At 41.4% G+C, this 25,255-nt stretch overlaps 1 protein-coding gene across 1 annotated transcript in view; it reads right to left on the bottom strand.

Annotated features, from left to right (window-relative positions):
• Nucleotides 1–20,026, bottom strand: part of dpysl5b (dihydropyrimidinase like 5b) — a 59,175-nt gene extending 39,149 nt beyond the window's left edge. Inside the window, exons 1-2 of the mRNA XM_060822023.1 lie at nucleotides 19,617–20,026; nucleotides 7,025–7,183 (exon numbers count right to left, since the gene is read on the bottom strand). Of these exons, the coding sequence (XP_060678006.1) occupies nucleotides 7,025–7,183; nucleotides 19,617–19,877 (420 nt within the window). The 5' untranslated portion in view covers nucleotides 19,878–20,026. The remainder of the gene's footprint in view (nucleotides 1–7,024; nucleotides 7,184–19,616) is intronic.
• Nucleotides 20,027–25,255: the final 5,229 nt, after the last annotated feature.

The raw sequence follows: 25,255 nt of genomic DNA on the forward strand, positions 1-25,255 counted from the left end.
AAAAAAATTATTTTAGTTTAAGGATAAGCCAACCATGGTTAATCAGAAAAGTTAAGGATTGCATCAAATTGAAAAAAGAAACACAAGGTGGCAAGGATTGGTGGGAAACAAGAGGATTGGGAAAGTTTTAAGAATCTGCAAAAGATAACCAAAAAAAGGGAGAAAATAAACTTTGAAGATAAAAGTGCAAATAATTTCAAGTCACAAAACATAAGCTTCTTTAAATACATAAAAAGAGGGATACCAAAGTTTGCATAGGCCCCTTAGACAATGAGGCAAAGGAAATAATAATGGGGAACCAGAAAATGGCACACAAGGTGGATCATTACTTTGTGTCACTCTTCACAGTAGAAGACACTAGTAATTTTGGAATGCTATTAATCAAGGGGCAAAAGGAGGAGAGGAAATAAATACAACAACAATCACTAGAATACAAATTCGAATGAAACTATCGAACTAGAAACTAATAAGTCCCCTGGACCTGATGGTATGCATCGAGGATATTAAAAATAAAAACTACAGATAGTGAATGCACTGTTTGTAATCTTCGAAGAATCCTTAGATTCTGGACACGTATTTAAAAAAAGAAATAGTAGAGCATAGAACAATACAGCACAGAACAGGCCCTTCGGCCCACGATGTTGTGCCGAACATTTGTCCTAGCTTAAGCACCTATCCATGTACCTATCCAATTGCCGCTTAAAGGTCACCAATGATTCTGACTCTGCCACTCCCACAGGCAGTGCATTCTATGCCCCCACCACTCTCTGGGTAAAGAACCTACCCCTGACAGCCGCCCTATACCTTCCACCCTTCACCTTAAATTTATGTCCCCTTGTAACACTCTGTTGTACCGGGGGAAAAAGTCTCTGACTGTCTACTCTATCTATTCCCCTGATCATCTTATAAACCTCGATCAAGTCACCCCTCATCCTTCGCCGTTCCAATGAAAAAAGACCGAGCATTCTCAACCTATCCTCGTATGACCTATTCTCCATTCCAGGCAACATCCTGGTAAATCTCCTCTGCACCCTCTCCAAAGCTTCCACATCTTTCCTAAAGTGAGGCAACCAGAACTGCACACAGTACTCCAAATGTGGCCTTACCAATGTCCTGTACAGCTGCAACATCACCTCTTGACTCTTGAATTCAATTCCTCTGCTAATGAACGCTAAACACCACAGGTCTTCTTACAAGCTCTATACAACTGAGTGGCAACTTTCAAAGAGCTATGAACATAGACCCCAAGATTCCGCTGCTCCTCCACCTTACTAAGAACCCTACCGTTAAACCTGTATTCCGCATTCTTATTTGTCCTTCCAAAATGGACAACCTCACACTTGACAGGGTTGAACTCCATCTGCCACTCCTCAGCCCAGCTCTGCATCATATTTAAGTCCTTTTGCAGCTGACAACAGCCCTCCTCACTATCCACAACTCCACCAATCTTCGTATCGTCTGCAAATTTACTGACCCATCCTTCGACTCCCTCTTCCAAGTCATTGATAAAAATTACAAATAGCAGAGAACCCAGAACTGATCCCTGCAGAACTCCACTTGTAACTGGGCTCCAGGCTAAATATTTACCATTTACCACCATTCTCTGACTTCCATTGGTTAGCCAGTTCTCTATCCAACTGGCCAAATTTCCCACTATCCCATGCCTCCTGACTTTCCGCAGAAGCCTATCATGGGGAAACGTATTAAATGCCTTACTAAAATCCATGTACACTACATCCACTGCTCTAGCCTCATCCACACGTTTGGTCACCTCCTCAAAGAATTCAATAATACTTGTAAGGCAAGACCTACCCCTCACAAATCCGTGCTGGCTGTCCCTAATCAAGCAGTGTCTTTCCAGATACTCATAAATCCTATCCCTCAGTACCCTTTCCATTACTTTGCCTACCACCGAAGTAAGACTAACTGGCCTGAAATTCCTGGGGTTATCCCTATTCCCTTTTTTGAACAAGGGCACAACATTCGCCACTCTCCAGTCCCCTGGTACCACTCCCATTGACAGTGAAGACGAAAAGATCATTGCCAACGGCTCTGCAATTTCCTCTTGTGCTTCCCACATAATCCTAGGATATATCCCGTCAGTCCCGGAGGTCTTGTCTATCCTCAGATTTTTCAAAATGCTCAACACATCTTCCTTCCTAACAAGTATCTCCTCTAGCTTACCAGTCCATTTCATACTCTCCTCTTCAACAATACGGTCCCTCTCATTTGTAAATACTGAAGAAAAGTATTCATTCAAGACCTCTCTTATCTCTTCCGACTCAATATACAGTCTCCCACTACTGTCCTTGATCAGACCTACCCTCGTTCTCGTCATTCTCATGTTTCTCACATACGCATAAAATGCCTTGGGGTTATCCTTGATCCTACCCGCCAAAGAATTTTCATGCCCTCTCTTAGCTCTCCTAATCCCTTTCTTCAGCTCCTTCCTGGCTATCCTGTATCCCTCCAACGCTCTGTCTGAACCTTGTTTCCTCAACCTTATGTAAGCCTCCTTCTTCCTCTTTACTAGACATTCAACCTCCCTCGTCAACCAAGGTTCCCTCACACGACCATCTCTTTCCTGCCTGACAGGTACATACATATCAAGGACACGTCGTATCTGTTCCTTGAAAAAGTTCCACATTTCAACGGCATCCTTCCCTGACAGCCTATGCTCCGAACTTATGCTCCTCAGATCCTGTCTTGCAGCAACTGTAAAACCTACCCTGTTGCATGCACCTATCTCTCTCCATAACCAAGGTGAAAGTCACAGAATTGTGGTCACCATCACCAAAATGCTCACCCACCAACAAGCCCATCACTTGTCCCGGTTCGTTACCAAGTACCAAATTCAATATGGCCTCCCCTCTGGTCGGACAATCTACATACTGAGTTAGAAAAGCTTCCTGGACACACTGCACAAACACAGCCCCGTCCAATCTACTTGATCTAAAGAGCTTCCAATCAATATTTGGGAAGTTGAAATCGCCCATGACTACTACCCTGTGGCTTCTGCACCTTTCCAAAATCTGTTTCCACATCTCTGCTGCTATTGGGGGGCCTATAGTAAACACCCAACAAGGTAACTGCTACTTTCCTATTTCTGACTTCAGCCCATACTACCCCCAAAGGCAGGTCCCCCTCCAACTGTCTTTCTGCAGCCATTATACCGTTTCTAATTAGCAATGCCACACCCCTTCTTTTTTACCACCCTCCCTAATCTTACAGAAACATCTGTAACCAGGAACCTCCAACAACCATTCCATTAAATAGTAACTATAGGCCAATCAGTTTAACATGTCTTATTGGGAAAAAGTTAGACTTCATTATAAAGGATGTATTTAGAAATACATAATGACTGAAATAATTCAGGACGCCCAACTGAAAGAAAACATCATTTATTGTTGAACACCAAAATAGAGCCACTATTTGTGGCACACATAGGCTAGTCCCAGTTTGGGACAGATAATCTTGTGGATCCGTACTTGGGTCGGCTTTTTTCTCCTAACCAACCAATGTTACAATACACCGTTGGTACTGAAGAGACTTGAACCCAGGTCTTCTAGTTCAGAGGTAGGGAAACTACCACTGTGCCACCTGGATCTGCTCCATAGATACAATTGGTTCTGCTATAACAAGGTAGTTCCGTTCTTGTGCAATCCCGTTATAATCGATACACGCTTTAAACATTTGTGCTATAGGAACAGTATGCCAAATTCATCAATCACCTTATAGTGAATTCGCATTAATGAAACACGTGTTATAGCAGAATGACCTGTACTTCTAATCAACCTCTCCAGTGACATTATTATATACCTCTGGAGCAGGTGGGACTTCAACACAGGTCTCTTGGCCCAGAGATAGGAACATTCACTATTACCTAATTCTTTATTTTTGTAGTATTCTATGAAGTTATCATTAACTTTTTAACTCTCATTTCCCTCACTGCTTTGTATCTAGTTACCTTGGTACCTAAAATGGCGCCAAGTACAATGACATTATACACTTTTCACTGTACTCCTGAACTTCTGCACTGGAGTACATGTGACAGTAAAATCTAAAATCTAAACTACCACTGCACCACAAAATCTGGACTGCAGATCTGTTTTATTTTTTCTTCTATATCCAGAAGTGTTTACATACACAACCAAATGGTTTTCCCACTAACAAATCACAGACTTTTTTTTAAACTATTAACTGTGAATCACTTGAGTAGCCAATTATAAATTTACATGCAAAGCCATTCTGGGCAAATTGATCGATCAAAGTGAGGGAGGGGTAAGGAGAGCATGAATGGACTGAATCAAAATGGAGTTGGATGGGGAAAATAAAGCACTGAATTCCCCATGATGCCCACTTCTCTCTAAAGTATTGATGTGCTCCTTCTCTAATAATACTGGGAAGGTGAGGGTCTGCTTTATTTTTTTTGAGGGGATCTCGCTTTGATATTTTCTAACTTAATTGCTCTGAGATATTATTACCCACCTCTGGAGCAGGTGGGATTTGAATTCTGGCCTTGTGGCTTAAAGGAAGGGACACACTACAGCTGCACCACAGCCTCTATGGTCTGCTCTATATTTTCTAAATCACACACAACTGAACAACCCTCCTACCATGACCAGATGACATGATCACAGAGCAAGAGGTCACATATTTTAGACTGAGCTGAGGAGGAATTTCAAATCAGAGGGGAGTGATTATGTTGACTTCGTTATTGTAGGGGGTCACAAAGACTGGGTCATTAATTATATTCAAGACTGAGATAAGCAGGGATTTTTAATCAGTAAGGGAATCAAGGATTATGGAGAAAAGTCAGAAAAGTGGAGTTTAGGTTATCAAATCAGCCATAATCTCATTGAACAGCAAGGCAGTCTCAATGGGTTGAATGACCCACTTCCTCTGGAAATTCATTCCACACATACCACACAACGGTTGCCCTTCTTGTCCCTTTCGGATCTTTCCCCTCTCACCTTAAATCTACGTCTTCCAGTTTTGGACTCCCCTACCTTGGAGAAAAGACCTTGACTATTTACCCTACTCATGCTTCTCATGATTTTATAAACCTCTAAGATCACCCCTCAGCCTCCTATGCTCCTTATAACTCAAACACTCCTGTCCCAGTATCCTGGTAAAGGGTTTTGCATCCTTTCTTGGTTAATAACATCCTTCTTACAGCAATATGACTGCAATTATACACAATACTCCAAATGTGGCTTTACCAACATCTTGTATAGCTGTAACAAAAAATTGAATTCCTGTACTCAATGCTCCAACTGATGAAGACAAGCATGCCAAATATCATCTTCACCATCTTGTTTACTTGTAATGCCACCTTCAAGGAGCTCCCCTGATCTCTCTGTACAACAACACTCCCAGGGCCCTGCCATGAACTGTCAAAGTCCTGCCCTGGTTTGCCTTACTACATCTGACATTCTGGCCCACTAGGTGGAACTGAGTTGATCAAGATCCCAATATACTCCAAAATAACTTTTTCGCTGTCCACTATACCATGAATTTTGGTGTCAACTGCAAACTTAGTAACCATGCCTCCTATATTCTCGTCCAAATCCTTTACGTAAATTTATGAACATTAGTGGATCCAACAACAAATCTTGTGGCACACCGCTGGTCACAGGCCTTCTGTCTGAACAACAACGCTCAACGCGGAACCTTGTCGAAAGCCTTGCTAAAGTCCATGTAGAGATCTATCGCTCTACCTTCATCTATCTTCTTAATCACCTCTTCAAAAAACTCGATCAAGTCTGTGAAACATGATTTCCCTTGCACAAAGCCATGCTGACTCTGCCTAATCAATATTGCTTTACCATCTGGAACTGTCTCTCAATCTCCTCCAATAACTTACCCATCAGAGATGTAAAGTCTAGTCCCCTGTTTTTTTCCTGCAGCCTTTCTTAAAAAAAGGCACAACATTAGCCACCGCCCAGTCTTCCAGCACCTCATCCGTGGCTGTTGATGATAAGTTTGTGGACCAGGCTTATTCTTTTCCATAACAATTTAAAACTAATACAATTATGGTTCCTCACCCACTCACACTTCAGTCAAATGGCCTGCCTTGTTTTCCAAGAATAAGTTGAATGCTGCCCTTTCTCTGGTAGGGTCATTTACATATTTAAAATGTTTTCTTGAATACACAATAAATTCCTCCCAATCCAAGCCTTTAACACTATGGCAAGCCCAGTCTATGTTTGGGAATTTAAAATTCCCTAATGTTACAACTTTATTATTCTCACAGCTATCTGTGATCTCCCTATATATTTTCTCCTCAATTTCCCACTGACTATTGAGGCACATGTAGTACAATCCCAAGTGGTCACCCCCTTATTTCTCAGTTCCACCAATATTGCTTCACTGGACAGTCCCCCAGGAATATCCTCCTAAAGTACTGCTTTTGATGTTTCCCCTAATCAAAAATGTCACTTCCCCATCTCTTTTGCCCCGCCTTCTATCCTTCCTATAGCAACTGCACCCCAGAACCAATTAGATTAGATTAGATTACTTTTTAGATTAGATTACTTACAGCGTGGAAACAGGCCCTTCGGCCCAACAAGTCCACACCGACCCGCCGAAGCGCAACCCACCCGTACCCCTACATTTGCCCATTACCTAACACTATGGGCAATTTAGCATGGCCAATTCACCTGACCCGCACATCTTTGGACTGTGGGAGGAAACCGGAGCACCCGGAGGAAACCCACGCAGACACGGGGAGAACGTGCAAACTCCACACAGTCAGTCACCCGAGTCGGGAATTGAACCTGGGTCTCAGGCGCTGTGAGGCAGCAGTGCTAACCACTGTGCCACCGTGCCACCCATGAGTATTCCTAACTAATTTTATTTTCACCAGTTCTTATCTTATTGGAAGAAGTCAGCCTTTTTATTCTGACCTTGTGCTTCGTTACACACCTTCAACAGCAGTTTTCCCAAATTGAAAAGGCCTAACCAAACAAATAGGCAAAGAAACATATCTGATAATTATATGGACTATGAAATACACCCCTACCTGTGGCCCCCACCAAGTTATACCAACATGAAGGCAGTAGTCACAGCAGACCTTAGGATCTGCTAGATCTCGACACTTTTTAAATGCTTCCAGAAGTGAATTCTCTTTATCTGGTAATGCATAACCAATTATTGTTGTTGTTCCTCCAACTAGAGCTGCCTATGGAAGAAAAAGATAAAAGTTTCAATATTATGCATGACTTATTTAGGAAAGTAAAACCAATGTATTTAAAGCTGGCATTTTAACTATGACAATAAAATGCATGGTATCAAGAGGAAGTCCATATATTTAATAAAGATAAACTCTGTTATTAATGGAGACTCCTGAAGACTGAGTTTTCCACTAACATTTTCATAAGCTTTAAGACAAGTCTTTAAGCATTTTACTTTGCTTATGGTATCTTTGAATTATGAAATGGAGAAAGATTTGGCATGAAGGACAACATTACTGCCAAACATTGACACATGTTTTTTGTTAAAAGTATTTTTTGACAAAAAAGTTAAATCATCCAGTAACTCAAAGCAAGCAACTATATCATTGCAATGTCTTTGTGCTTGGAAGAAGAACAAGTATGTCAATACATAGTGACTTTGAAATAAAATATTACATTAGTAAACAAGCATTAATCTGTGTTTTCCAGCATAACCTCTGGCTTCTTGTGATACAATGGTCATGTCCCTGTTTCTGAGTCAGGAATCCTTCGTTCTAATCCTAACTGCTCCAGAGCTCTGTAATGAACTCTTTGGACAGTCTGACTGAAAAAAAAACCTCTGTACATCTGTAATTGTAAAGCCCATGATCCCAGATCCTGTAATAGTTTAATTAAAGTTATGCTAGTATTTTCCAGTCATTTTCAATATCTACGAGTAAAAAATGAGGTCTGCAGATGCTGGAGATCACAGCTGCAAATGTGTTGCTGGTCAAAGCACAGCAGGCCAGGCAGCATCTCAGGAATAGAGAATTCGACGTTTCGAGCATAAGCCCTTCATCAGGAATAAGAGAGAGAGAGCCAAGCAGGCTAAGATAAAAGGTAGGGAGGAGGGACTAGGGGGAGGGGCGATGGAGGTGGGATAGGTGGAAGGAGGTCAAGGTGAGGGTGATAGGCCGGAGTGGGGTGGGGGCGGAGAGGTCAGGAAGAGGATTGCAGGTTAGGAGGGCGGTGCTGAGTTGAGGGAACCGACTGAGACAAGGTGGGGGGAGGGGAAATGAGGAAACTGGAGAAATCTGAATTCATACCTTGTGGTTGGAGGGTTCCCAGGCGGAAGATGAGGCGCTCCTCCTCCAGCCGTCGTGTAGTTGTGTTCTGCCGGTGGAGGAGTCCAAGGACCTGCATGTCCTCGGTGGAGTGGGAGGGGGAGTTAAAGTGTTGAGCCACGGGGTGATTGGGTTGGTTGGTTCGGGCGGCCCAGAGGTGTTCTCTGAAGCGTTCCGCAAGTAAGCGGCCTGTCTCCTCTGAAGCCGCTTACTTGCGGAACGCTTCAGAGAACACCTCCGGGCCGCCCGAACCAACCAACCCAATTACCCCGTGGCTCAACACTTTAACTCCCCCTCCCACTCCACCGAGGACATGCAGGTCCTTGGACTCCTCCACCGGCAGAACACAACTACACGACGGCTGGAGGAGGAGCGCCTCATCTTCCGCCTGGGAACCCTCCAACCACAAGGTATGAATTCAGAGTTCTCCAGTTTCCTCATTTCCCCTCCCCCCACCTTGTCTCAGTCGATTCCCTCAACTCAGCACCGCCCTCCTAACCTGCAATCCTCTTCCTGACCTCTCCGCCCCCACCCCACTCCGGCCTATCACCCTCACCTTGACCTCCTTCCACCTATCCCACCTCCATCGCCCCTCCCCCTAGTCCCTCCTCCCTACCTTTTATCTTAGCCTGCTTGGCTCTCTCTCTCTTATTCCTGATGAAGGGCTTATGCTCGAAACGTCGAATTCTCTATTCCTGAGATGCTGCCTGGCCTGCTGTGCTTTGACCAGCAACACATTTGCAGCTGATTTTCAATATCTACCCCAAATGTATCTGTACTCTTGCATAGTGTCTAATATTGTATGCCTCCACTGATTTTGCCTCTTCCAATTCTTTCCAGTCTGATCTATAAACCATTTTGAAATGTCTTAGATAAAGAAACAATGATGTGGAGGAGCCAGTGGTGAGCTGAGGTAGACAAAGTTAAAAATCACAACACCAGGTTGTAATCCAACAGGTTTATTTGGAAGCATTAGCTTTTGGAGCACTGCTCCTTCATCGGATAGCTGTGGGACAGAATCATTAGACACATAACCTGGTGTTGTGAGATTTTTAATAAAGAAACAAATTAGATTATGAAATACGAATTAAAGCAAGTTTCATGTAGGATTCGAGTTTATAACTTTTGAAACTCTCGAATATCATCTGTCAAGGAAGCAACTGAAGTGAAATCATTATTACTTTTTGCCTATAGAAGTAGTCATTTTGCAGAAAAATTGATAATATTGCTGTATTAATAAACAGCAGTAATTGTGAGGGTTATTTACAGATTTGGAAGAAGAGCTAACATTTTTAATTTTGGGGCAAGAACTAAATTATTTAAAATTGCCCTTTCAAATATATTTTTACCAACCACCTATTATATGCATACATTACATCAATTTATTTTCTTACAATATTACAAGCTTAAACAATTATGTGCCATCTTTAATGTCTGGGGCAAAGTGGCTCTTTATGTGTATCATAATGTGGTGGTCCCAGTTGTTATGGGGTAATGCTCAGTTGATGTCAGTACTGAACAAGTTAGACCCCTGACAAGAAATTGGCTGGATAGTTTTTTTTGAATGTTAGCGACTGAAGTGATATTTATTCAAAAGCACAAAACATCGCAATCCTTGTTTAACAATAAAAACATTTATTGTAACAGAAATTAAGATAAACAAGAAAATAAACCCTATTCCCAGATAACAGATTCAAAGGTTTTAAAACACACAGTAGAAATAACCCAAGTAATTTTAATAGATTGAATAGAATCAGCAGCTTTGTGTCAGAACCTTAACACCCTAGTATAGCTTATAAACATCATTGCGATTCTAAGAATATCTAGCACTTATTCTCCAGTGAGACCCAGTCCAGCTCAATTGCAAAGGAAACAGAGAGACACACTCTTTCTTCAAAACTTTGATGGGCTAGAAGGTATTAAATTTTCAGTTAATATGTTGGAACAGCAGATAACAATTTTTCCAGTGCTACATTATCTCTGATGCAGCTTCAATTGTTTTTTAGCAAGTGTTGAAAAGATTTGTAGCTCAAGTTGACTGTCTGGATGCAAATTTGCTCACTGAGCTGGAAGATTGGTTTTCAGACATTTCAGATGTGTCTGATGCAGGAGAGAGTGGCTAGGGTTTCCATTCATGAAAATGAGTGCCAGACTACTCAGACCTCTTGGCATAATGGTAGCCCACAAATCCACCAACACACTAAAACAACAGCTAATGAACTACAAAGACCCTATATACACAACTAATGTCATTTACAAAATCGCTTGCAAGAACTGTAATAACATTACATTGGACAAACAGGCAGAAAATTAGCCACCAGATACATGAACACCAACTAGCCATAAAAAGACATGATCCACTCTCACTAGTACCCTTACATAGAGATGAGGAAGGACACCATTTCAACTGGGACAAGCCAAACAAGGTTCTAGGTGGAGTGGTGCTGGAAAAGCACAGCAGTTTAGGCAGCATTCGAGGAGCAGGAAAATCGACGTTTCGGGCAAAAGCCCTTCATCAGAAATAGAGGCTCTGCCTGAAGTGCTGTGCTTTTCCAGCACCACTCTAATCTAGAATCTGGTTTCCAGCATCTGATGTCCTTGTTTTTACCAAGCCAAACAAGGACACAAGGCATTCCAACTGGAACTCTATAAACAAACACCTACTGGACCCCATTTCCCATCCTGTGAGAAAAAAAGAACATGAAATGACATCACTGCAGCAAATGATATCACCAATTCAAGGAAACCTAAACACTAACACCAGCGCTTCACTGGAGGCTTACTGATGATGCTATCTAATATGGTGACAAAACGTATGAAAACGAACCTTCCAGCTCAGCGTGTAAACATACATCAATTCCTTTTCTTTACTAAACTAAAACTTTAAAGCTTAATTTCACATCTTTTCTGCCAACTATATTGCAGCATTCTGGAATGGGATTAAGAATGAGTTCTTATCTTAAGATAATTTAACAACTTTAAACTACTTCACTTATGAACTCTGCTTGGCACATTACTCCATAGAAAGACTTCTCAGCACTTTGGAACTTGATGCATGTTTCTCTCCTGATTTACTTTACAGCATGGATATATAAAAAGATTTCCCTCAAGCCCTCTGAGTAGTTCTGTGGGAAAACTAGGTATATTTATCTTATTTTGAATTATGGGCATTGTGGTTTTTAAAGGCTAATTATTAATTGCAAACAGAGACAAACCTATAACTTAGAATTCCAACAATCCAAACTTGCTGTAATGATATTAACATATATGTAACATATAAATTTACAGTTTCAAACATGTTACACATTCTCTTTTCTACTTCTCCAGAGCCTAGGGAATTAATTTGTAAAATTTGTAACATCGATAGAGAGACACCAGGGTACTTGAAATTGGAATGGGATTATGCATTTCTCTCCCTGCCACCTAATTCATCATTACTTCCACAAAGACAAAACAAAACCAAAAACTCCAGACATATTTTTGTATACAGTGTAAAAGCAAATGTGAAATGCTGACATTCTTGGATTCATAAATAAATAAAGCAGATTAGAATTTGTCAATAAATTCAGTAGATTTGTATCAAACATTACATTAAAACTGCATAATATTAGACATCAACACAGACTTACAATTAAGGTTTGTATTATTAAGATAATTTTCCTGTTGGACTTCATATTAAAGCTTTATTTGTACAAAGATAAATGTAACTGCATGATTAATAAATATTTGTTGTGGTCAAACATGCTGAAATGCTCAATGCAACTTGTATACATATACAGGTTGACATTACCAGTGGTCCCTTCAGAATGATGTTACTATTCACACCATAATTCCTCTTGGGCCCTACCTAATATTTTGCATGGAAACAACACCAAACAACAGAAGAACTGGGTGTTTATTTGTAGAACTTTAGTGATGCAGAGTTATTTTTAACTATTCAAACCCTGTCACTGAATTCAAACATATTATACAAGGTATTTTAACTACTGCCATAACATTGTCATTGTGTTCTGAAAATGTAAAGGTTTCCTTTTAAATTTTACAATAAAAAAACCTCATATATGCGATTATTAACTATAAAATAATGTACCAAATAAGTGCAATCCTCAAAACAGGTCATGTTTTTCCACTTTTCATTTTAAGTATGGACCAAACTGTAGAACAATAAAATATACAATAACTGAAATGATTAACATGTCAATTCCATCATAATTGTCAATTTCTTCTTAAAGAAATTTAAATATCCTTCATTCAAGATTAAGATACTGTACTGTTAGTATTTTACTTTGATCAGACTTCAGTGCACTCTATATTTGTAGCTATTGGATGTTAGAATTTAAGAACTTCAAGTTTGTCTTACACCGATGTATAATTATTTCTTCATATCTGTTCACAATAAAGCCAATGAAAAGATTATGTGAAGAAAAATAAAGCAACAAAATCGGTTTCCTTCACTGGTTACACTGTTGTTACACTTGAAGTAAACAAACTCTAGAAAAAAATATGATATTACTGTTCAGATTGGATGCCATGCACAATGTCTCTCATTTCAACTAGTATCTCCGCCGAGAAAATAAAAATCTAGTGCTCTCATCTGAAAAGTGTCGTTAACAACAGTCAATGGGCAAAAAGTTCAGCACCATTTATCGGACAGCTCCTTTAGCTTTATTACGCTACATCCTATTACTGTAATCCGGAACGATGCTTGATTTTAAAACAACAGCCAAAGCAGACTTTTTAAAAAAACAGAATCCCTACAGTATGGAAACAGCATCGGCACAATAAGTCCAAATCGACCCTCCGAAGAGTAACCCTCCCAGACCCATTCCCCTACTATACATTTACCCCTGACTAATGAGCCTAACCTACACATCCCTGAACACTATGGACCATGTGAACTTCAGAGCCCCCACTGATTTTAAATCTTGCCAAAAAATTAAATTAGTGACCAACGAGGAATGCGTATTTGTTTATATAACTGCCAGAAGCGGGTTTAATCTGCCTATCCCCAGAACAGGGCCGCAAGGGCCGGAGAGTTACCAGCAGACTGACTGCCCGCATCCTTCTCCCATGTTAGACGTAACTGCCGAAAACAGAATATGACTTGAAGGTGCCGGTGTTGGACTGGGGTGTACAACGTTAAAAATCAGACAATACCAGGTTATAGTGTAACAGGTTTATTTGGAAGCACTAGGTTTGAAGCACCACAACCACCTGGTGAAGGAGCGGCGGTGGGAATGCCAGAATCAGGTCCCGCCCGCCACCTTCAGAAGCTTCCAACTCAGCAAATTCCAGGCTTTGATACTCTTATTCAAGTCTGTGGTACAATTGCGTTGGACTTCTCATTATCGCACTACTATCGATGTGAAGGAAATTTATGCTCATTGTCAGATATTCAGTGAGCCGTGCCTTCCTGCAACCACGTGCTATATTTCCCGTTAGCAGAATCAGCGCTTCCCACGAACCAGAACCTACACCTGCCCGATTATGCAAAAGCTTCACTATATTTAATGGATCTTGCGTAACACTTGTGTTCCGTACATTTTGGTTTTCTTCAAACCTGCACCAGTTTATCGGATACACGCCGAATTTGATTTCTGAAAATATGGTAAGAAGGTAAGCATTTTAAAAACTAATTCAAGTACAAGATGGTAGACTCTGTCAGGTCCGAATCTCTCAGAGCCACACTATGACTTTTTTACCCATCCACTCCACAGGTCGAGATGTTCTATTAGCCTTTTAACAGCCTTTTAACAACCTTAACACCTCCTGTTAAGTCTTATTTCTATAAAACTGCAGATGCTGGCGATCTGAAATAAAAATAGAAAAACTCAGCCTGTCTTGCAATGTTTGTTCAGAGAAACTTGCATATCCTTGGATTTGGTGGTGGAGGAAGCCCAGGACTTGCATGTCCATGGTGGATTGGGAGGGCTATTTAATTAGTATACTTAGTCACCCTTTGTTAACAAAGAGACAGAAACCTGATGGTCTTCTAATGCAGTGTCCCTTATTCTGGGCTAAAATGTCTGGGTTCAAGCCTCACTTCAGAATGTGCTGGACACTAAACTGCCTCACAATGTGTCAAAACAGGTTGATTTGTAAAAGAAAACCAGAGAGCTGATAAAATAGCACAACATTCTCTCATTTATTTACAAATAACCTCTCCTCTGCTAGCATCAAGCAGCACTGCAATAAAGATATTCTTTATCAGTCCATAATCATTTCACAGAAGTGACAAATGCCACCACACCTACATGCCCCACCCCCACTCCCTTTACCCAGTCAACTAAAAATGACAGTGACATAATGTTTCACTGCACAATTAACCTGCAAAACATACCTTAAATTTAACTTAAAGTAATTACTGGAGCACTTGCATCCACAGCTTCAATTTTTTTAAAAAGCATGAAATGAAAATCAAACAATGGAGTTGCAGATTTCCAACAAAATAGCAAAAACTTGATTTTTAAAAATCTCTGCTGGGAGAAGCTCATTATGAAGAATTCAGTTCTTTATCTGCAGTGAAGGAAGAGAGTGGGAATATCAACTTGTTGCGTTTGGAAAACACACAACAACAGCTAAGCAGAGATGGAAGTCGTGGTAATTATAGCAATCTCTAGCACAGCCAAAACTTTATTTTTAAATTGCATGTTTTTAACTCATCCTCATTACACCAACAATTTAGCTAATTAGTATCAGCTGTCAAGAAGTTAAATAACCAATTCATATCTTTTCATTCTGGATTTGTACAGACAGGACATAATAGAATGACAAGGGGTGAGGTCCTCATCTGACTTCTTACTAACAGAAAACAATATCAATCTCAGCTGCCTTGACAAGAGGAGAAACATCCAAGACCTTTACACTCCTGCATTCCCCAGTGATTACTTTAGAACAATACTGACCTCAAACAGATCAAAAGGTAGCCAAATAAAAGTGGTTGGATCTTAACTGATGTACATTTGCCTGGTTAGAAACATAATGTTTTAATTCTGAGCTGGAAGCCAAAATACATATAACATTTATTCTTCCTCATCTAACATTTCCACTCTTAAAAGATTTTCTTTAATGTCTAGTCTAAGGCAATCCTATGACATTATGACATCTCTGCCTCTAATACAAATAAATAGTGCACCTGTAACATTCAAATAAAAGCAAAAATACTAAAGAAGCTAGAAATCCAAAATAAAAATAGAAAGTGCTGCAGAATGTCAGGAGGTCTGGCAACAATTATGTAGACAGAAACGGAGATGTTCAGATTCAAAATATTAACTGTTTCTCAGAGCCTGACCTTCTGAATTTTGCCAGCAGTTTGTTTTTATTTCAGTTTTCCAGCACCCACATTTTATTTTCAAGCTTTTCTAGCAGTTTGTCAGCAAATAAACAATGTTACTAGTGATATAGAAGCAGTCTTCTAGCATCTGGGAAATGTCACAAACAGAACCAGTTGAAAATACAACTTTGTATCAATTTATTGTATTTTAAAGATAAAATATAATGTTATTGACTGCATATGAAATATGTTTATTGTGAAAACAAACATGAGAAATATATTAACAGGATTAATGATTTTCCATGCCTGAATAAGACTAATTTCCTATTCATTATGCAATTCACAAATTTATTTTAAAAAGCTGGTATTTTGGTGATTGATTATTTTCCATGTGAAAATTGAAGATGAATACCTTTGGTAAGGGGAAAAGTGCCTAGTCCAGTACAATTTACTGTTGTACAATACACTTGATTGATCTTATTTTGTTGCCATCACCAATAAGGCCAAAGAAAATCAAGATTTTATGCTAACATTATACAGCCCAAAAATCTTTCCATGACAACATAAATGTTCTGATTAGCTGAATAAACAAGACAATTTCATATGCCCACTATTGATCTTTACTGAAGTGACAAAACTGACAAAAACAATTTAGTAGAATTGAAACATTTGTCCTCCAGTAAATTGCTATAAGGGGGGAAAAACTCAAAAAGACTAAGTGTAAACTGTGTATTGTGATGACATCATAATCTACTTAAGATGGCATTGCAGCCCTGCTTAACATTCATTTTACTTTCTGGCAGCCTCCTACAAAGCAAACATAAAAATATTATGAATTGGTGGATGTAGCCTACAAGATGTTTTTATGAATTGAATTGATCTATAATTTTAATACCAACAATGTGCTCAAATCAATACTGATACCATTAAGTGAGGGGATGAGTGGTAAATCATTTTTACCCATCATACCTACTTTGAAAAGCAGCATCTGGCTAGGGGAATTTCATGCTCTGGTTGGCAGATAAATCCTGGCCAAGTTACTGAACTGTGACAATATGAAAAAACAAAACAGTTGGCTGATATTTATCCCCCTCATATCATATCAGCAAATGCATACCAGATCATTTTGTTGTAGAACATTCCTTTGAGAATACATGGGTTGACAATTGCACTGTGTTGTTTCTGGTATTTCAGTAACTGTACGTGCTCCAGTTTCTGCCATCTACCACAAAATACAATGAACAATCCAGACATTCCAACAAATGACTGGCTAAATTGAGAGCTGAAACAAATGTGCTTGATTAAATAGCTTTAAAGTATTTTATCACTTAAGGAATGATAAAATTAACTAAGAAAGCCCAAATTTACAATTATTAGATTATTCTAACAAGTAAAGGTACAACCTGTGGTCATCTAAACAAATGTTGTTGCCTAAATGAATTTTAATAAGTCAGAATACATAAAATTTTTAAGATTGGCACCATGGATTTCATCTCACATTGAACGTGAGTGAATGTTTTGCAACAAAATGAACTGGTATGCTTCCTCCGTTGGATAATATGGAAATAGTTTTGCTGAGAATTCTTTACCCTCGGTAAAGGTTAGTTGTGAAAGTGGAAGATTTGGAGATCAACCCATTTCACTATAATAATATCCAGCCAATAACAGCATTATTAGAGACTTTCCAGTCAGCTGTCAAATACTTTTTAAAGTAGAAAAAGGCAGAACATGCTACAATTTTGCTTCATCCTCGTCATAAATAATTTTGCAACAGTCATTGTTAGGATTGCTGATGATTGACATAAACAAAATTACTTTGAGATTACGTATGTGAACAGTGCACCTTCAGTAAAACTCTTTACTGCATCCTCTAATCATATACATCTTTATATGGTAAAACTTGCACAAATCTATCAACATTTTCCCTATTCAACAATATGAAAACCAATCCACAACTATACAACATATCTTTGGTCATTCATACTTCAGATTAACAGCTGCATATTGATCAGAAAATAAAGGCTGCTGCTCTATACTTGTGTCTAATTTCCCTGCTATATCCTTCTCTGGGAAGGTAAATTGGGTAAGGTATATAGTGGCTGCCAATTTCCTCCCCAACTTGAATGTTTTATTGTAAAAACTCAACAGGTCCAGCAGCATCTGTGAAGAGAAATCAGGGTTAACACTTCAGGTCCCGTGACCTTTTGTCAGAACCGCACCCAAAACATTAACTCTGATGTCTCTTCACAGATGGTGCCAGATCTCCCGAGCTTTTCAGCAATTTCTGCGTTTGTTTCTGATTTTCAGCTACGCAGTTCTTTCTTTTTTTATTGCATGTTTTACCCACTATTTTGATGTAAGAATTTTGTCACTTTGTATAACTGGTCCTGAACTCACAATCTAATGCTGGCTGTTTAAGTGCTGAGTATCTGGACTACTTGACACTCAATTTAAACTGCCATGGTGGAGGGCTTTTGCCCGAAACGTCGATTTTACTGCTCCTCAGATGCTGCCTGAACTGCTGTGCTTTTCCAGCACCACTCCAATCTAGACTCTGGTTTCCAGCAACTGCAGTCCTCGTTTTTACCATGGTGGAGGGATGATGAGTTTAAACACTTAGTATTTTTGGCACAGGCTGCAGGAGAGCAATGCAGCTTTGCAATTTGCTGTGAAAAACTGTACTAATATTAACAAGCATGTCTTTTGTTAGCTTATCAAAGTTGAATTATTGGTGGACTTGTGCAAGCTATATTCTGACAAAAGCTCTTTTAGAAATTTAAATTATAGCTTATATCATATGCTGGATAAACAATATGTCCCATGTAGGATATAAAACAGACATTTTTATTGCATGTCTAGCCTTTATTTTTTGTTTTGGTTATTATCTGAAGTTTCTCCTAACATTGCAAACTATTTCCAAGGAAGGTAAACTCAAAAGGGTGATTCATAATTCAGCCCTAATAACAATACTCCAATTCAAAGGTCCCAATATTCATCATTAACCTAAAGAAATTGCCTTAGATTAAGAATGTGCCACAAATAATGCTCTAAGTAGTGATTTTATCCTTCATAAGATAATCACAGATGAGAATCTGAACATCACAGAGATGCAACTCATTCAACCATCCGAAAGTAAGAATTTTAAAAAAAGGTAGTGCAAATGACCAGTCCAAGCGGTTAAAAAGCCTTTGCTGTAGAAAAACAAAATTCTCCAACTGCAAAAAACTAGTCGCATGTATGCAAAAGCTGTTCAAGTTAGTTACGCAAACATACATAAGGTAAAAATATTGGTCATATTAATACATCCACATAGATGCCAATTATGAATAAGCCTTTCCAGAATGCAGCAATGTATTCCTATGCTCAGCGCCGTAGAAACTGTGAACTTTCCCAGTCAGATTTAGACTTCAATCCGAAATCAGCAGTGTCAGGCGGGAGGTCTTCGTGGGGAAAGCAGCATTGTTCACATCCCCTCTTACATCCGTGGCATCCTCACCCCCGAGCACACAGTCACACTACTACTCCCTCAATCCATCAGCCTTGCTTCCCTGTCTGCACACACAGCGAGCCCACCCCCCACCCTCTCCCACCCAGCCTCCCAGTCCCAACCCCCACCCTCCCACTCCCCACCCTCTCTCCCTCTCCCACCCACCCTCCACTTCCACCTCCCCACCCTCCCATCCTCTCTGTCCCACCCCCCACCCTCCCACTCCCCACCCTCTCTCCCTCCCCCCCCACCCTCCCACTCCCCACCCTCTCTCCCTCTCCCCCCCACCCTCCACTTCCACCTCCCCACCCTCCCATCCTCTCTGTCCCACCCCCTCCCCACCCTCCCACGCTCTCCCCCACCCCCACCCTCTCTCCCTCCCCCACCCCCATCACTGACAGATGATGAACTGGAGCCGGCTCCACCCAGATCCAGCGGGATCCGGCCAACAAAGGGGCCGCTGGCTTCGAACGGGCAGGGGCTGAGCAGTTGTTTACGCACCGACCCCCCCAACCACCTCGTGCCCCAGTCCCTGGGGGTGGGGGTGAAGACAATGCTCCCCCTCCCCCTCCCCTTACCTTGGTGCCGTGGTAGTAGTCATCCACCGAGGTGGCGTTCATGAAGGTCTCCTGGAAGTGGGTGCTGGTGTCGATGCCGCCCGGCATGACCAGCTTGCCGGTGGCGTCGATGACTTTGGCCCCGCCGGGGATCATCAGCTCCCGGCCGACGAGCTGGACGACGCCGTTCTCGATGTAGACGTCCGCCTCCTGGGTGCAGTCGTCGTTGACCACGCGGCCGCCCTTGATGAGGGTCCGCAGGGCGCTGGCGCTCGCGTGCATTGTTCTCCCACAAAGCTCGCTCCCTGTCTCCACAAACTGCCCCCCGCCCCTTACAGCCGGTGAGTGCGGCAGCGGCGGGGAAACACACCGTACCGTGTGAGCGAGTCCTGCCCTTCCCCCCACACACCGGCAGCCTCTCCGTCCTCCCGCCGCCGGTGACCGTTGGCAAGTGCCAGCCCCCGGATCGCGCGATTGTCAGCCCTCCGCCAATCACAGGCAGGTGGTGGAGCCGGGAGGACAGCGCCGCGCGGTGGAGCCTGGGAGTTGTAGTCCTCGCCTCCCCGGCACTGCCCTCTGGCGGGTGGAGGGTGGGCCAGCCAATGGACTCCAACTCCCAGCGCTCGTCGAACCCCTTTGGCGTGGTCCTGGAATCTGGTCCGGTATCAGTTCCAGCAGCGCCCAGCATTGTTACAATCCCCATCCACTCCGCTACGGGAGCATTGATTTGGCATTATGCCACAAATCAGCCACGAAATAATGCACCACTAACAGGAAAAGTTTTATTTGCCTCTCAATATATTTAATGCAACTTTAAAGTCAAACATATGCTCCAATGAAATGTATCGCCATCCCTGCACAGTGTACACTAACCGATGATGTTCAGATGTTGACTTCAGCTACTGCTTAGAAGGCAGACATTTTAAAAAGTAATTCATCCTCACGGGTTATCGCGAACAAAGTGGTGCTTTTTCCTCCTTTTGATGTCACTGAAGTGGACTGTCATTTCGAAAAAGTATCGATTAAAAAACTGGAATAACGCCTCAAACGAACCCATTCCTTAATGTCTCGGAGATACCGAAATGTGTCACCAATCCTTTCACCTCGGACTGCATAACCTCATTTCACATGATTCCTGTCCCAGTTTCTATCCTCACTTCGGCACTACTGCCTCATCTGATCCATCCGGCCACTTTAATATCATTCACACAAATCAAGCAACAATGCCCCTTTTTGATGGATACTTCTCATAAAATCACAACCCATACTAAAGAGAAATGCAACAAATTACGTTTCCACCCATGTGTACTCCAGTCCCTAGGGTGTCAGCCTAACATGGTTTCTTGGGTTAAATACCACTGCCAGTCTGAGTTTATATAATACATACCACAAATATCAAGTTGTTGTTGAGACAAGTGACTTGAAGTTTATTTACAACACTATGTATTTAGATAGCTGCAATATCACATAGTATGGCCTCTGTGTTAATAAGGCTATTGTACATTATGTATCCACAACTGACTGCCTGAACACAATGCACTTTAATCCATTGTACTAAATATAATTGAAGGTTAAATGTATATCTTTGTACTGGAATGACACGTTGTGTATCTCATCTTAAAGATACATTGCCTGTCTGCCTATGTAGTAATAGGCGTACCTCTTTTGCTTTTTAAACAGTGGGAACCCCTTTCCAAGAGCATGTACAATTCTGTTCATTGAGACATGGTGCTGAATTTTATTAGAAATTGGCTAAGTGTCAATTTGGTGAGTTTCGTGGAGTGTTACACCCTGTGCACCTCAGAACTTTGAAACACAGCCTTTTAAAACTCTGTAGGAATGAAGGAAAAACCTACTGTTGATTGTAACACTGACCTTGTCATGGAGAAACAAGATGAAGCGGTATGATCTGGCTCAAGGTGTGTCAGGAAAAGCCTTGCTGTCCATGTGGGTTGAGGATTGAGGATTCCACACCGGCGGAAGTGAGAACCAATGCTGGAGGTTAGAGGCAAGATTGTGGTGCTGGAAAAGCACAGCAGGTCTGGCAACATCCGAGGAGCACAAGAATTAACGCTTCAGGCAAAAGCCCTTCTTCAGGGTTGGGGGTAAAAGTGCTTCTCCCATGGTTCCTTGGACGCAGCCAGTTGCATAAAAGCTTTGGGCTTCCTGTGCATTGGAGGAGATCTCCGGTCATAACCTCTTCAAGATGGAAGCTGTTTGGCATCTGATAGAGATTTCTACTGTCACTTCTGCTCCTTCTTAATTTATCTCCACCTTTGTTTCATCGCAGCAACGGTGATGGTAACAGTCACTATGACTGAACCCATTGGTCACATTGCTAATAAACCTGGGGAGAAAATAAAAAAAGGGCAGGTGCTTACTCATGTAAGCAGTCAGCATTTTGTATGACTCACAACTGACAGCTTCACACACTCTTCCACGCAGTGGAACATGGAGGATCCCAACATGGAGGATCATGGAATTCCTATGCATAGAATTTTGACATCGGAGCTCATTCCAATGAAACAACACAAGTCATGTCAAAAAGAGACAGTAGGAGATTGTAAATGCCATATGAATACTGAGACCTTCTCTTCCCAGCCATAGAAAGGCATAATTACATATAAAAGCATCTTGGCAAAAACTTACATCTCATGATAAGAAGGAATCAATTGAAACACTATTTGAAAAGATTGCTCCCTACTTTGGACTCTACTGCATCCACAAGGTTGGGGATGTTGGTCAAAATGTGTGAGGATCATAGAGATTTAACATTCATTTATCTTTGCAGTTAGGTTGTGCAACATCACTGGCTAATCTAGTTGAATCATTTGACCTATCAATCAATGTAACTAATGATAGTGATGTGAGGCAATTCCTGATCTTTAAGATCTTCTTTCCAGTTTACTTACCCAAACTCATACAGCAGTGGATTGAGAGAAGATGAGATTGGCTACTACCAAAATACCAAAACAGCAGGAATTCTACAGCAGTATAGGACATGCAAGAGAAAACTGAAACGGGAGATTAGGAGTGCTAAAAGAAGATATGAAAAGATACTGGTAGGTAAAATAAACAAAAGTCATAAGTTGTTTTACATTAAGGGTAAAAGGATAACAAGGGATAAAGTAGGATCCATTAAGGACAAAGTGGTATTTTGTGCATGTTGCTTGAGGATTTAGATTGGATTGTAAATGAATACTTTGGATTGGTGCTCACTAGTGAGATAGACGATATGGGTATCTAAATCAGGGAGAAGGTCTGGGATACAATTAAAGAAAGTAACATAGACAGAGAGGAGGAGGTTCTGAGTGGTCTGGCAGACTTAAAAGTAAATAAAACATCCAGGCCCAGATGAACTATACTCCAGGTTATTGAGTGTGGCAAGGGAGGGAATAGCAGGAGCACTAGCAAAAAAAATTCAATTCCTCTCTGGCCACAGGAGAGGTTCCAGTTTACTTGATGACAGCCAATGTGTTTCTGTTATTCAAGAAGGGGGAAGGAGACAAACCAGGAAATTACAGATCAATCAGTCTAACCTCAATGGTGGGGAAAGTCTTGGAATCAATTCTGAGGAACATTGGAGAGACAGAGATTAATGAGGAACAGTCCGAATGGTTTTGTTAAGGTAAGGTCATGTCTGACCAACTTGATTAAATTTTTCAAAGATGTGACCAGGTGTGTAGATGAGGGTAACACTCTCGAAGTAGTCTACTTGGATTTCAGCAAGATACGCCAAGGCAAGAAATGGCAAGGCATCCAGGGCTATGGGCCAAGTACTGAAAAAAGGGATTAGACTAGTTAGGCGGTCGTTCTTCACTGGCGTGGACACAATGGCCTGAAGGACCTTTTCCTTTTCTGTAGATCTCTATGAATCTCTGGCTGATACAGTTATAGTACCAGTTAGGAGAGAAAATCTTGAATTGAACAAATCCTTATGATTTGAGATGTGAAGCATATCAGAATCCAAATAATATTATTTGTGTTTATGAAGCTAAATTCCATAAATTAGAGTCAGATTAAATCTTTCTATCAATATAATTATGGGAATCAAATATTTTTTAAAAATCTTAGTGATGGCAACTAAATATTCTTTGTGATCTCCAGTAATGACATGCATGATAGTTTATGATCTCTGGACACTTAATGATGTTTTAATAGAACATCAGGTGAATTCCTGAAACATGGCAAGAATCGGAATTATGGGGGATCCAAGATGGTGGCGACCCAGGGGTATCGCGTTGCTGTGCTCTGTGCCACAACATCAGCAGGACAGAGCGAGGTCCCATCCCACCTATGTTACTGTGAACCAAAAAAACAGTAAAAGCGCTGCAGAACCTGAACATTTCACTTACCTTTGCTTTTGCTGTGGAAGAATGCCGACGAAATGAAGAAGTCACCTGAGCTTGGGATGGGGATGGAGCTCAATCCACCGGGGCAGCGGGCTTTCTTACTCACTGGGCTTTGGTTAAGGAGCTCGCCAAATCTTGCGAGGCTCTGGGGAAGCAGGTTGAATTAGATTAGATTACTTACAGTGTGGAAACAGGCCCTTCGGCCCAACAAGTCCACACCGACCTGCCGAAGTGCAACCCACCCATACCCCTACATTTACCCCTTACCTAACACTACGGGCAAACAGTTGGGGAAAGCTGGCCTTAGTCTCTGCTGTGCTGCAAAAGCAGGAACAGTAGCTGGAAGACCTGGGGAAAAGGACTGATGAGCTCGAACGCTGGGCCACAAGGGTGGAAGCAGAGGCTGATTCATCCAAGATTCGGATTGAAGCCCTGGAAATACAGATCTGTGCTTTGCTGGATCTGGTGGATGATCTTCAGAGCAGAGGCAGGAGGAAGCATCTTCATGTTGGCATGCCGAGGGGATGGAAGGTGAGCAGCTGGTGGAATTCTTTGAGAAGTGGTTCCCAAAACTCCTTACTTTGGAGCTGAAAAGGGAAGGATAAAGATTGAGAGAGCCCATCCAATCAGGGAGACCAGTGCCCCCACCCTGTCCTGGTACAGATCCATCATTATAAATACAAACAGAGAGTCATGGAAGCTTCCGGAGCCAAGGGGAGGGATCTGAAGGAATTTGTGTGCAAGGGCTCCAGGGTCATGTTTCTCGAAGACTTTTCAGGTGATCCAGAAGAGGAAGTCCTCCAAGGGCATTGAGAGAGCTTCGGATCCAGTACTCTTTAAGATATCCAGCTGTGCTTCGGATTAATCATAATGGATCTGGACATTTATTTGACTCGCCAGGAACTTTGTGGACACATTGACCTAAGACAGATGATTGTCTAGGTGCAGATAACAGTTGTTTGGGTTTGTCCTTCTTCAGAGAGCACTTGGTGGAGTCTCCTTTTGTTGGTAATAAGTTGCATTAAATTATGCTCAGGATGGATAGAGTATTTACCTTTAATTTCTAAGTTAGGTTATACCAAGGGAGGGGTGACATATTTACTTTTAACTTACTCATTTATATTACTAATTTTGTTTTTTCTTACTTTTTTTGCTACTTTATGCTGGGTTGCCTATGTTTGGGGCATGATCCTGGCTGGGAGGAGCTAAGTGGGTGGTTAGCAAGGTTTTGGGATGAGTAGATGCTCCCTTTGAATGGGGGAGGTGGTGGTAAATTCCTCCAATCAGTGGCTTTGGTACTTGTTTGCT

The sequence above is a fragment of the Hemiscyllium ocellatum genome, chromosome 3 (assembly GCF_020745735.1).
Source record: "Hemiscyllium ocellatum isolate sHemOce1 chromosome 3, sHemOce1.pat.X.cur, whole genome shotgun sequence".
Lineage (NCBI taxonomy): Eukaryota > Metazoa > Chordata > Chondrichthyes > Orectolobiformes > Hemiscylliidae > Hemiscyllium > Hemiscyllium ocellatum.